The 14586-nt window shown below is 37.9% G+C and overlaps 1 protein-coding gene across 3 annotated transcripts in view; it reads left to right on the forward strand.

Annotated features, from left to right (window-relative positions):
* LONP2 (lon peptidase 2, peroxisomal) overlaps positions 1 to 14586 on the forward strand; it is a 125523-nt gene that overhangs the window by 53330 nt on the left and 57607 nt on the right. For all 3 annotated transcript variants that reach the window (XM_025369572.1, XM_025369573.1, XM_025369574.1), the window contains one exon: positions 3270 to 3403. In XM_025369572.1, the coding sequence (XP_025225357.1) occupies positions 3270 to 3403 (134 nt within the window). The remainder of the gene's footprint in view (positions 1 to 3269; positions 3404 to 14586) is intronic.

Below are 14586 nucleotides of genomic sequence, written 5' to 3' on the forward strand. Positions count from 1 at the left end.
TGAGTTTTTCTTTTGAGATAAGCCACAGTCTCCTGAAAAGGAGATTATTTTATTGGCATCCCATAGCATCCATTTCTCTTTCTTCAACAACTTCCAGCAAGTGTTATCATAACTATTGATTTACACCATTCTCTGTACTAGGCAGAAGTTTACAGAGAAACCATTTGGAATATTGTTATAGCTAAAGCTGAAATTTATGCTTTGCCACAATAGCAATATAAGGGGTTAATCTGATCATTTAAAAACCAAATATGTGGCAAATATAGAGACACTTTTTATGCCCAAGATCTTGAAAGTTTTTGAGTTCTAAGAGGTGATATGCTACTTTCAGAAAATCTGATATAAGTTACTCAGTTTTCTTTTCTTCTCTTTGGCTGAGAGATTTTTTAAATCCTTGGAATTTTGATCTTCAGAATTAACACTGGAACAATAGAGAAGGTGCCTTCCCCAGTTTACTACCAAATGCTTAAGCCTGTAGCAAGCAGTGTGTAAATTACCTGAATAGAGTATTGCTTAGTCTAATGTACAGATTCCCTGTTTGAATGGAAAATATACTCTGTTAAGAATTTATATCCACCACAGCCTCTTACAGTTTTCCTGGCTCAGTATTGCAGATCCATTGCATCATCCAGCAAGTCATGTCAGGCTGCCAAGCTCTAGTCATGCGGCCTTTTTCTAGTAACTACTGTTTTTAAGAGATGTAAAGTATTTCTCTATTTTGAACTTTGACTTAGAGTTTGGCCAGACTGTCTTTTGATCTGTGTGTTCTTATGGGTCTATTTAGATTTATATACAAAACAGTAAGACTAAATCTTACCTGGGGGTTCCTTTTCTTAATTTGTTTTGTGATTTATGGTGTGGATAATGCCAGGAGAAATAAATTAAGTGACTTATATGCCTGAGTCTTCCAACAATATCATTATTCCAGATAACACTCATGATGCCTTTGGGTAACTTTCAGTAAGTCATTAAGCTTTTTGATAGCTTCCCCATCTGTAAAATATGAGGGATGGAGAAAAACCCAGAGTTTATCTGAATAATAATGATTCTGAAGAGTGATCATTATTTATATTTCCCAATTGTTGCCTGGAGAACTATTTCTTTTTTTATATATACTTGTTAACTCAAAATATCAGATCTTAAAAGCTATGGACATAAGGAAATACTGAGCAGTTTTGTTAGTTTTGATATTGTTTTTAAAAACAGCACAAGTATGTACTACTCCAGGCACGTTTTGGGTATTTAGTGAGTTACCAAACTTAGGACATGGAGTATCAATATTTGAGTTTTTCATCTTTTGAGATATGTCACAGTCATAGACCCTAATGTTCTAGTCTTTCTTATCTCCAAGTATAACTCACCTACTTGAATACTTCCAGTCCCAGTATGCTTAATGCTAGCTAATCACTACCTCTTCATGGGTAATTCTAATCGTAACAAAGATAATTATTTTTATTATTTTTTTAAGACAGGTTCTCATGCTGTTACTCAGGCTGGAGTGCAGTGGCGTGATCTTGGCGCACTGCAGCCTCTGCCTCCCAGGCTTAAGCCATCTTCCCGCCTAATCCCCCAAGTAGCTGGGACCAGAGGCGCATGCCGGGCATGATGGTGTGCACCTATAATCCCAGCTACTGAGGAGTTTGAGACAGGGGAATTGCTTGAACGAGGGAGGTGGAGGTTGCAATGAGTCGAGATCGTGCCACTGCACTTCAGCCTGGGCAACAGAGTGAGACTCCGTCTCAAAAAAAAAAAAAAAAAATTAGAGATGGGGTCTCACCATCTTGGTGAGGCTGGCCTGGAACTCCTGAGCTCAAGTGATAATAATTGTTACAAAGATATTCTTTCTGTTCACTTTTCTATAATTTTCTTCTTCTGCCTTATATGAGTACCTGGAATCTAAGTGTAATTCCTCCTTGTACAGCCCTTCTGACATTAAAATAAAATACTATCAGGTCTGCAGGCTAAGTGTTCTCTTCTTCAAGCTAACTATTCCTCTCCTCTGTACCATTCCTCTTGATGTAGTTTCAAGACTTCCTAATTAGTCTTCTTCTGAAAGAATCCTGTATATCAATGTGTATTAAAATTAAACACCCAGAGTTGAACACAATGTTTCAGATAGAGTCTAAACAGTTCATGGTGTAGGAAGATCATGCTTTTCTTATTCTGACTATATTATTTTATGACTGTATCTCTAGATTCTTAGCTTTTTAAAGATTATTCTCTTCCCTTTTTCAGTGACTTTCACGAAGCTTGGCATATCCTATTTTGTATTTATGGAGCTGAATTTTTTAAAGCCCAAATGTAGAAGTTGTTAAGATGCCTCCCTGTTTCCTCCCTTATTGAAATTATGTGTAGTTGCATAATATAGACTTTATATCCTTCTGTACCTTTGACTGAAATGAGTTTTAGAGTGTTTAGCTAAGAGCTTTTTATCTGTCTTTTCTCAGAACTTTTAAAATCTGCTTTCGTGAAGTCTACAGTGTATGTCTGACTTAATCAAATGTATGGCTTAGTCAAATCCGTTTCTTCAGATAAAACTGCATTCTCCACCTGATCCTGTCCATTCAGGTCCATTCAAAACTAAATGGCCAAAAATGGTTTCACTGTATAATGGTCTGTGGAATGTCTTAATGGAGTTTGATTCTAATGTACATGTGTTTAAAGCAGCTCTGCTTAACCACGCGTAGAGTCTTTTTCACAGTGTCACAGTGCTTTCATCACTTAGCATACCTTCTTCCTTTAGAAATCTTCACAATGAAAATACACTGAAGAAAGGTGGTTAGCAAAGTGCCTAGTGAAAACCAGATTTCTGTCTCAGATTTGTTTTTGTTTTAGTTCCACAAAGAGCACAATTTGTCTTATTCTTTCAGCAATATTTCAAATACAATAAATTTATCTAGAATTTTCCTAAATTGACAAATTTTGTTTAAGAAAACTCTTCAACAAATTACCGAGGAGTAAACGGTTTTTTTATATGGTGCCAAGTTTACTTTGGCAATGTAAATTGAACTAGAACTAGGGTTCATTTGTAAGTGTAGGATTATAATTCAAAATAATCTGTATAAAGGACATTGTTGTAGCTGAAAATACATCAGAGTACTGAAGAAATAACAATAATGAGGAGTTTTAAGTGTGGAAAAGCTAGTACTCAAGAAAGGGTAATGAACTTTTAAATGTACACTGTTTCTTTATTAAAAATGTTAATCACATTACTTCTATTTTTTTAGGTGGTGTATAGTCAAAAATAATATATTTTTCTTTGATGACAGGTATACTAGAGAGGCAGGGGTTCGTTCTCTGGATAGAAAACTTGGGGCCATTTGCCGAGCTGTGGCCGTGAAGGTGGCAGAAGGACAGCATAAGGAAGCCAAGTTGGATCGTTCTGATGTGACTGAGAGAGAAGGTTGGTGACCTTGTTCTGGCATTCTCAGGCCTAGTGGCTAGGAGTGAGTGACAGAAGAAGGTTGGGTATGGAGGGGAAGATGTTGGGTAGTCCTTGGAGCAGTGACACACATGACTTCACTGTTAAATGCATCCAGTAAGTAATACCTTAATGTTTCAACATGTTTCATCAAGAGGATTGTCTTTTACAAATAGCACAGTTTTAACTGGAATAATACTCAATATGAATGCTTTGAGGATATAGGAACTGTATTAGGGTTCGCTAGAGGGATAAGACTAATAAGATAGATGTGTATATGAAGAAGAGTTTAAGGAGTATTGACTCACACAATCACATGGTGAAGTCCCACAGTAGGCCATCTGCAGACTGAGGAGCAAGGAAGTCATTCCGAGTTCCAAAACCTCAAAAGTAGGGAAGCTGACAGTGCAGCCTTCAGTCTGTGGCTGAAGCCCCAAGAGCCCCTGGCAAACCACTGGTACATTCTAGAGTCCAAAAGTTGAAGAACTTCGAGTCCGATATTCGAGGGCAAGAAGCATCCAGCACGGGAGGAAGCTGAAGGCCAGAAGAATCAGCAAGTCTGATCCTTCCAACTTCTTTTGTCTGCTTTATTGTAGCCATGCTGGAAGCTGATTAGATGATGCCCACTCAGATTGAGGGTGGGTCTGCCTCTCTCAGTCCATTGACTCAAATGTTAATCTCCTTTGACAATATCCTCACAGACACACTGGAACAATACTTTGCATCCTTCAGTCCAAACAAGTTGACACTCAATATTAACCATCACAGTAACTTTCTCCAGATGTATAATGATGGTGTATATTATGTATGGGTTCTGGTGTTATCTTATTTCTTTCTGACCCAGATAGTTAAGTCTTTAAATAATTCATAACATAAAAAGTTTTTACAACGTTAGAAAATCCATGCTGTTCAAGTACTGCAAGGGCAGACCTTTGTACTCTGGAATAGCTCTATGTGTAATAATTTTTCACACATTTTCTTTTACAGATAAACAAATAGATGTAATTATTATTTAAAAAATTATTGTGGATGTGTTCTATTACTGTAATCAATCAAATGTGGACGTTCCTTTGGTACCCACTTAAAATATTTTAACTGGCCGGGCACAGTGGCTCATGCCTTTGATCCCAGCACTTTGGAAGGTTGAAGTGGACAGATCACTTGAGGTCAGGAGTTTGAAACCAGCCTAGCCAACATGGTGAAACCCCATCTCTACTAAAAATACAAAAATTAGCCAGCCGTAGTGGCAGGCATCTGTAGTCCCAGCTACTCCGGAGGTTGAGGCAGGAGAATCGCTTGAGCCCAAAAGTCAAGAGGTTGCAGTGAGCAAAGATCATGCAACTGCACTCCATCTAGGCAACAGAGTGAGACTCCATCTCAAAAAAATAAATAGGTAAATAAAATAAAATGTTTTAATTTCTTGCCCCAGAACTGTAAGGGGTCTCAGTTCATCATATCATGCTGTTATGCAGTTTGCCAAAATTTGCTGTAACAAACATGAGTTGGCCAGGCGTGGTGGCTCAAGCCCGTAATCCCAGCACTTTGGGAGGCCGAGGCGGGTGGATCACGAGGTCAAGAGATCGAGACCATCCTGGCTAACATGGCGAAACCCTGTCTCTACTAAAAATACAAAAAACTAGCCAGGCGTGGTGGCGGACGCCTGTAGTCCCAGCTACTCGGAGGCTGAGGCGGGAGAATGGCGTGAACCCGGGAGGCGGAGCTTGCAGTGAGCCAAAATCGCGCCACTGCACTCCAGCCTGGGTGACAGAGCAAGCCCCCGTCTCAAAAAAAAAAAAAAAAAAAAAAAATGTTGTAGGGAATTGACAGTTCCTTTCATAGTAAAGAGATTTATTAGATTTTTCTACCATTTTCATAGCTCTTTCAAGAAAGAAGTTGGATGACTATGATTAAAGAACCCTAATTTATGGTGGGCCCAGTTGAACAGACACAGCCAAACATCTTTCTTGTTTTTCTATCAGTTGCTGAACACAGTGCATTTTACAGCAGTAGCATGAGTCAGCTTTCACAGAATCCTCCTGTGGCCAGTCCAGTGCTTCACCCCTGCACCCCCGTGCCTGGAACCTCACTGGTTCATTTTCTCCAGAGAGTAAAGCTCCTATCTTCTGTTGGATTGGAGGGAGGCAGTGCCTTCATTATGTGGAGTAGGAATAGAGGTAGTGAGTTCTAATTGTTTTTTATCCAGACTTTAAAACTTCTGCTTTATTTTTATTATTTTTATTTTATTTTATTTTTCGAGAGAGAGTCTCGCTCTGTTGTCCAGGCTGGAGTGCAGTGGCACAATCTTGGCTCACTGCAACCTCCACCTCCCAGGTTCAAGCGATTCTCCTGCCTCAGCCTCCCCGGTAGCTGGGACTATAGATGTATGCCACCATGCCCGGCTAATTTTTGTATTTTTAGTAGAGACAGGGTTTCACCATGTTGGCCAGGCTGGTCTTGAACTGCTGACCTCAGGTGATCTGCCCACCTCAGCCTCCCAAAGTGCTGGGATTACAGGTGTGAGCCACTGTGCCTAGGTTTATTTTTATTTTTTTATTTTGACTCTGCCTTGGGAGAATCTAGAAAACTTTTGCCTTTTGTCCCACTCTTCACCCATGCTTTCAGGGCTACCTTGAATTTCTTAGCTTTTGGAGACTTTTAAGACCCACATCAACTTGTTGTTCTCTACCTCTAGCCCCACAGACATTGAAGTTTCTGCTTTGTCTAGCCTGTTAAGTGTTTGTTACTTTTTGTCCATGTATTTTTGTTTTCCAAAATTTTGTCAGTATCTCTTGTCAGCTGTTGTCTTCTTTCTCATTTTTTTTGTTCTTGTGAGTTTATATATTTTTTATTTCTTAATTGTCATTTTAATACAATTTGGACAGGAAGTATAAATGCATGCCCAGACTACCATTTATAGAAATTTGAATTTAAAAAAAAATGTCCTAGATGGAGGGAGTACCTATCAAGGGTGGAAATCACTGGTATAGATGACAATGACGTGGAGAACTGAGGTCTATAAAAGTTAAGACCTAGATCTAGATGCTCCTGAATTTCCCCTTTTTATTCTTAACAACACTTCCTTTGTGCTGTGATCTCAAGCAGCTGAGCCTATGTCTTTTGGTTTTTGTCTGATATAACAGAAGGTAGAGGATGAAATAAATGAGTTTATTAGGTAACACATTTTGAAAATTGTGTTTAAGATTTAGATGATGTATTTTAGAATTAATACATTCAGAGGAATTCATTGTGAAGGGAAACTTTTGTATAGTTATACATTGCTTGATGTTTATACAGACATCCATTAGCATATTTCTAATAATATCTTTAATTATACTACCTATTTTAAAATAACCCACAAATACTCAAGGAATTGTTCAGTTTGTGAACTGTGTGAGAACTACAGGTTTTCATGGTAACATTTATTTGTGTGGTTTTTAAAATAGGTGATCACAGAACATCTTCTAAATGATAAGACAGTTAAGCAGATTTGCTTAGTTAAGATATCACCAAAAGCATCCAGATGAACAGAATAAATACTTGTCTCTTGGAGATGATTTTGGGTGTAGTCTTTACTAGAGGCACAGGTATGAACTCCAGGTTGGCTCTAATATTATGAGATACCCTTGAGTAAATAACAGCCATTCTCTAGACCTTAGTAGAATGATTATTAGGTGTCCTGAATTGGTGTTTATGACCTCAACCAAACCAAAAGAATAATTTCTACAAAAGAGTCTGTGTTAGGTTTTCATAGCACCAAGTTCAAATGGAGCTTAGTAATGAAAAGATTCTCATTAAGAAATGAATTATTTAAAATTAGAGTATAAAACAAGACAGTTGTTTTAGAAACTTCAAGTAATACAGTGTGGGAATTATTTTTAATGTTAAAAATAAAGCTTTCCTAATTCAAGCACGAGAGACTGAAAAAAAAAATAATAATAATAAGGCGAACTTGGAGTTACTGCCAGGAAGAAAAGTAATTTTAGGCCACAAGCTTCAAAACAGGCAGAAACCTCCAGTGTATCAAACTTTCTGGAATAGGCCCAGAAGCACTGATCTGTGAACAGTTGTCTTTGTATTTGTGGGGTCTTAACTGGCAGTTAAAGAGACTAAATAATAGCAGGGAGTTTAAAAAGCAGGTGAGATTTAGAGTTGACCAATCTGTGTTAGAGGAGGAACATTTTTGGTTTCAGTCACTTACCTATAAAGTATGAGAATTATTTCTTTGAAAGAATGCTGCCTCTGTTTTTCTGCATGTTTTTAGTATTTTCTGAATTGCCCTTTTCCTTTCTAGGGTATTTGTTGGATTGAGGGATTAATTGGATTACATGACTACAGTTTTATTCTGCTTTTTGCCTGCCTTTTGCCAAGAAAGACACAAATCTTCCATGTACTTAATTTTGTACACTTGGGTGTTTCTAAACAGGGTAAATGTTCATTTAAGTACCCATGTATCATATATATTCAATTTATATCTAGCAAGATTTTTCCTCAAAAACTATCCTAAGCAAAGAAGGATTTATATTATAATCAGTCCTTATAAAGTTTCTCATAATACACTGCATTCTCAATTACTTAATTTTTGAAGAACATAGTATTTGAGGAAGTTACATTAAACAGAAAGAACCTTGGTAGATACCAGTTTCTGATTATTCTCATAGAAGTCACCTGAAAACTTGGTTAGAAAAAAAAGACAAAATTAATACAAATTTAACAGTTATTCATGAAATGTGTAAATGTTGTGTTATTCCATTTTGCTGTGCTATACACGAATACTTAAGGCTGGGTAATTTATAAAGAAAAGAGGTTTGTTTGGGTCAGAGTTCTGCAGCCTCTATAAGAGGCACAGTGCCAGCTTATAAGGTGAGGCCTTAGGTAGCTTATGATGGAAGACAAAGGGAGAGCAGGCATGTCACATGGTGAGAGAGGGAGCAAGAGAAAAAGGTGAAAGAGCCAGGGACCTTTTAACAACCAGCTGTCATGTGAACTCATTACTATGGGGAAGGCACCAAGCCGTTTATCAAGGATGTGCCCCTGTGACCCAAACACCTCCCAGTAGTCCCCCCTCCAACAATGGGAAACAAAGCTATAGTAATCAAAACAGCATGGTACTGGTATAAAAATAGACACATAGATCCATGGAACAGAATGCAGAAACTAGAAATAAAGCCACAAATCTACAGCCGACTGATCTTTGGCCAAGTAGACAAAAACGTACACTGGGAAAGGACAACCTATTCAGTAAATGGTGCTGAGAAAATTGGATAGCCATAGGCAGAATGAAACTGAACCACTCTCTCTCTTATTTTATAAAAATCAACTCAAGAGGCTGGGTGCAGTGGCTCACCTGTAATCCCAGAACTTTGGGAGGCTTAGGTGGGCAGATCACTTGAGGTCAGGAGTTCGAGACCAGCCTGGCCAAAATGGTGAAACCCCGTCTCTACTGAAAATACAAAAATTAGCCGGGCATGGTGGCACACGCCTATAGTCCCAGCTACTCAGGAGGCTGAGACAGGAGAATCACTTGAACCCAGGAGGTGGAGGTTGCAGTGAGCCAAGATTGCACCATTGCACTCCAGCCTGGGCATCGCAGCAAGACTCTATCTCAAAAAAAAAAAAAAAAAAAAATCAACTCAAGACAGATTAAAGACTTAAATGTAAAATCTAAAACTAAAACATACTAGAAGAAAATCTAGAAAAAATTCTTCTGGACATTGCCCTAGACAAAGAATTCATGACTAAGACCTCAGAAGCAAAAGCAATAAAACCAAAAGTAGACAAATGAGACTTAATTAAACTAAAAAGCTTTTTGTACAGCAAAAGAAATAATCAACAGAGTAAACAGACAACTTGCAGAATAAGCAAAAATGTTTGCAAACTGCATATCCAAAAGACCAATACCCAGAATCTACAAGCAACTCAGGCAACTCAACAGCAGCAACAACCACCACCACCCAAATAACCCCATTTAAAAGTAGGCAAAGGACATGAAAGACATTTTTCAAAAGAAGACATACAAGTGGCCAAGAAGCATTTGAAAAAATGCTCAATATCACTAATCATCAGAAAAACGAAAAATCTACGAGATATCATCTTATACCAGTCAAAACAGCTATTTTTAGAAAGTCAAAAAATATGATGTTGGTGAGGATGTGGAGAAAAGGGAGTGCTTATATAGTGTTGGGAGAAATGTAAATTAGTACCACCTCTATGGAAAACATATGGAGAGTTCTCAAAGAACAAAAAATAGAACCGTCATTTGATCCAGCAATCCCACTACTGGGCATATACCCAGAGGAAAAGAATTCATTATGTCAAAAAGATAACCTGCGCACATATGTTTGTTTTATCCGATATAAAAAGTCTGTTTTATCTGGTATAAAAAGAATGGAATCATGCCTTTTGCAGCAATATGGATGAAATTGAAAGCCATGACAATAACTCAGAAATTCAAATACTGAATATTTTCATTTATAAGTGGAAGCCAAATAATGTGGACATGTGAACATAGAGTGTAGAATAATAGATACAAGCATGAGCTACCGTGCCCAGCCTCAGAAAATTTAATTTCCCTCTTACTTTTGTCATTGACCCAAAGGTTGTCCAGGAGCATGTTGTTTAATTTACATGTGTTTGTATACTTTTGAGAGTTTCTCTTCAGATTGGTTTTTAGTTTTATTCTATTGTGTGAAGATACTTGATATGATTTTGATTTTTTTTTAATTTGTTGAGACTTGTTTGTGGCCTGACGTTTGGCCTGTCTTGGAGAATGTCCCATGTGCTAATGAGAAAAATGTATCTTTTGTGGTTGTTGGGTAGGATGTTCTGTAAATGTCTGTTAGGTCCATTTGGTTTTAAGTTCAGCGTTTCTTTGTTGACTTTCTGTCTGTCTCAGTGATCTATTACTGCTCTCAGTGGGGTGTTGGAAGTCCCGCATTATTATTATATTGCTATCTGTCTCTTTTCTTAGGCCTAGTAGTATTTGTTTTATTAATCTGGTACTCCAGTTTTGGGGGGATATACTTAGGATTATTATATCTTCTTGTTGAATTGATCCCTATGTCATTATATATATATATATATATATATATTTTCTAAACTATTGTTTATTTAAAGTCTGTTTTATCTAATGTAAGTATTGTTACTCCTGCTTGCTTTTGGCTTCCTTTTGCATGGAACATTTTTCCACCCCTTTACCTTCAGTCTGTGTGTCTCTAACAGTAAGGCAAATGTCTTGTAAGCAGCATATAGTTGTTGTTGTTGTTTTTTGTTTTTTTTTTTAAATGACAATGAAAAATTTTATTACACCTTTTCTAGGAAATAACACAACTAGGCCAAAACCACAAAATTAATGATTTAAAATATTTGAAAAACATCATTAAAAATATCGATCTTATTAATAATTAAAAAACAAGAAAATAACAATTATGTACTACCCACTTTTTAACTGCATGTGGAACACCTACCAAAACTGACATTACTGTGGGGCATATTTCCTGATCTGTATTGAGGGAACAGGATGTATTCATTTTGCAATAATTTTTGAGCTATACACTTTATAAGATGGACACTTAGTTGATAGGGGCAGCACGCCAACATGGCACAGGTATACATATGTAACAAACCTGCACGTTATCCACATGTACCCTAGAACTTAAAGTATAATAAAAAAAATAAAAATAAAAATAAAAAGGCTAAATAAAAAAAATATGTAAAGCAGGTAAACTGAACACATGTATTTATGTATTAATATTAATACAACTATTAACTCATGGTGAATAGTATAATGTGTGAGAAAGCAAAAGCGGGTGAGAAATTTTCAAAAAATGAAAATGGGAAGCACATGGATGTGTATGACAACTGATTTTGCAAAGCAAAGAGATATAGAACCCAACTGATTACAGAGGAAGAAGTGAACAAGAAACCATGCAATTCTGCTAAGTCAGAAAGTTTCATGTATTTAAGGCAGCTGAAACTCAGGAAGAGGGGATGATATCGTGTGGAACTCAAAACAGGAGATTTCTTGAAAGTCAATGTGCAGAGATTCACTCCTCATCACCACAAAGGCAGGTGATTATTATTATATACTTTGTTGTTGTTTTTTAATCCATTGCACCAATTTATATCTTTGAAGTGGTGCATTCAAGGTTAATACTGATGCATGAGGTTTTGTTCCAGTCATAATGTTAATTGCTATCTAGTTGCTTTGTAGATTTTTTTTTTTTTTTTTTTTTTTTTTAGGAGGAGTCTTGAGTCTTGCTCTGTCACCCAGGCTGGGGTGCAATGGCACGATCTTGGCTCACTACAACCTCCACCTCCCGAGTTCAAGTGATTCCCGTGCCTCAGCCTCCCAAGTAGCTGGAATTACAGGCGCATGCCACCATGCCTGACTAATTTTTGTATTTTTAGTACAGGTGGGATTTTGCCATGTTGGCCAGGCTGGTCTCGAACTCCTGACCTCGGGTGATCCTCCCGCCTTGGCCCTGAAGTGCTGGGATTACAGGCATGAGCCAGCATGACCAGCCAGCTTTGTAGATTCTTTGTTTTTTATTCTTGCTTTGTGGTCTTCTGGAGTTCTGTCATGTTGCCCTTTGATTTCTTTCTTTTCCTTATTTGTATAATTGTTTCATAAAACTTGTGAGTTTCATGTGTTTTTATGATAGAGTATCAACCTTTTGTTCCCATGTTTAGAACTTCTTTAAGCATTTCTCATAGGACCAATCTAGTGGTGATGCATTCCCTAATTTGCTTGTCTGGGAAACACTTTATTTCTCCTTCATTTGTGAAGGTTACACTAGCAGGATACAAAATTTGAGTTTGACCATTTTCTTTAAGCACTTTGAAAATGGAATCCTGGTCTTTTCTAGCTTCTAAAGTTTCTGCTGAGAAGTCCACTGTTAGTTTGATGAAGTTTCCTGTGTAAGTGACCAGACACTTTTATTGTATTTAGGGATTTTTCCTTCACATTGAACTTAGCCTGATGACTAGCTGCCATGGTGGGATCCTTCTCGCAATGTATTTGGCTGGAGTTCGTTGAGCCTCTTGTATCTGGATTTCTAGATCCTTTGCTAGACTAGGGAAGGTTTTCTCAATTTTGTTCTCAAATAGGTTTTCTGAAATTTTTGCTTTTTCTTCCCCCCTAGGAATACCTATGATTCATAGGTTCCAATGTCTTATGTAATTCCTTACTTCTCAGAGGTTCTACTCATTTTTTAAAATTCTTTTCTCTTCTTTTTTTTTGTCTGACTGGATTAATTAAAAAAACCTACCTTAAAGTTCTGAGGTTCTTTCTTCTGCTTGATCTAGTCTGTTGTTGAAGCTTTCAAATGTATTTTATAATTCCTTTAATGAATTTTTTATTTCCAGAAGTTCTGTTTGGTTTCCTTTTTAAAATATCTCTCTTTGGTAAATTTCTCATTCATATCCTGAATTGATTTTCTGACTTCTTTGTATTAGTTTTCAGATTTCTCTTGTATCTCGTTGAGCCACTTTTTTCTTTTAATTTAATTTTATTTTGAAACAGTGCCTCCCTCTGTTGCCTTGTCTGGAGTGCAGTGATGCAGTCATAGCTCACTGAAAACTCAAGCAGTCCTCTTGCCTCACTGTCCCAAGTAGCTACAAATTCAGGCACATACTACCACACCTAGCTTATTTTTTTATTTTTTGTAGAGATGGAGGGTCTTACTATGTTGCCCAGGCTAGTCTTGAATTCCTGGCCTTAAGTGATCCTCCTTCCTCTTGCCTTGGCCTCCTAAAGTATTGAGATTGCAGGCATGAGTCACTATACCCTGCCCCTGACAGCTGCTGCTGCTGCTGCTGCTGCTTCTTCTTCTGCTGCTGCTGCTGCTGCTGCTGCTTCTTCTCCTCCTCCTTCTTCCTTCTTCCTTCTTCCTTCTTCTTTCTTCTTCTTCTTTCTTCTTCTTCTTTTTTTTTTTTTTTTCTGAGACAGAGTTTTACCCTGTCACCCAGCCTAGAGTGCTGTGGCACAATCTCGGCTCACTGCAACCTCCACCTCCTGGGTTCAAGTGATTCTTGTGCCTCGGCCTCCTGAGTAGCTGGAATTACAAGGGTGCATTACCATGCCTGGCTAATTTTTGTATTTTTTTTAGTAGAGATGGGGTTTCACCCTGTTGGCCAGGCGGGTCTTGAACTCCTGGCCTCAAATGATCTGCCCACCTTGGCTTCCTAAAGTGCTAGGATTACATGTGTGAGCCACTGTATCCAGCCCCTGACAGCTTCTTTAAATCAGTGTTTTGAACTCTTTATCTGGCATTTTGAAGATTTGTTTTTTAGTTAGGATCCATTGCTAGAGAATTACTGTGTGTTTCTCTGGGGGTGTCATAGCACCTTTTTTTTTCATATTTCCAATATTACTGTGCTGATTCACTTGCATCTGGGATAACAGTTGCTTCTTATTATTTTTTAGTTTGCTTTTGTTGGGGTAGGACTTTTTTTCCCTTGAGGATGTATCTATGATGTATGTTGAGTAGGGTCATTTGGCTTTGCTTCAGGGTGCATTCAGTGACACAGACATTGTATCATAGTGTTGGTTATAAAGTAGTCTTAGTATGGTGACTTTCTCAAATGCCAGTGATAGTAGTAATGTACTGGGTGGGTGATTGGGCTCAAGGCCTCCTGCCTAGCTGGGGTGGGCAATGGTGGCAGCAGAGGTCATACAAAGCTTGTTTTCTTCCAAGGCACTATGCAGTTGTATTAATAGATATTGTGATGGGTGGTGCAGATTGACTTACTAGGAGGTGGTACTTGCAGATGAGCATCAGCTGCAATAGTGGCAGTAGGGTGATTAACCTTTGTAATTCAAGAATTATTCAGGTATCTCAGGTACCGAGCTGGGCCGTGAAACTTTCAGGGGTTCTGGTCTTGTGCTCTGCTTCCAGGGTAGATTGTGGGGTAAAACCAGGCAGGCTGGACTAGCCAAGCTCATGTTTGAGTCCCCTGAATGGGTACTTTGGCCCTGGGATAAAATTTCCAGTGGCTGCCTCATACATTGTTTCAAGAATTACTTTATCTTAGATAATCTTGGTGTGTGGTAGTGTAAGTCTTCCAGCTTTGTTCTTCTTCAGAATTGGGTTGGCTATTGTAGGTCCTTCAGATATTGGTGTAAATTTTAAAGTCAGTTTGTCATTTTCTGCCAACAAGTAAGTAAA

Source organism: Theropithecus gelada, chromosome 20, assembly GCF_003255815.1.
Source record: "Theropithecus gelada isolate Dixy chromosome 20, Tgel_1.0, whole genome shotgun sequence".
NCBI lineage: Eukaryota > Metazoa > Chordata > Mammalia > Primates > Cercopithecidae > Theropithecus > Theropithecus gelada.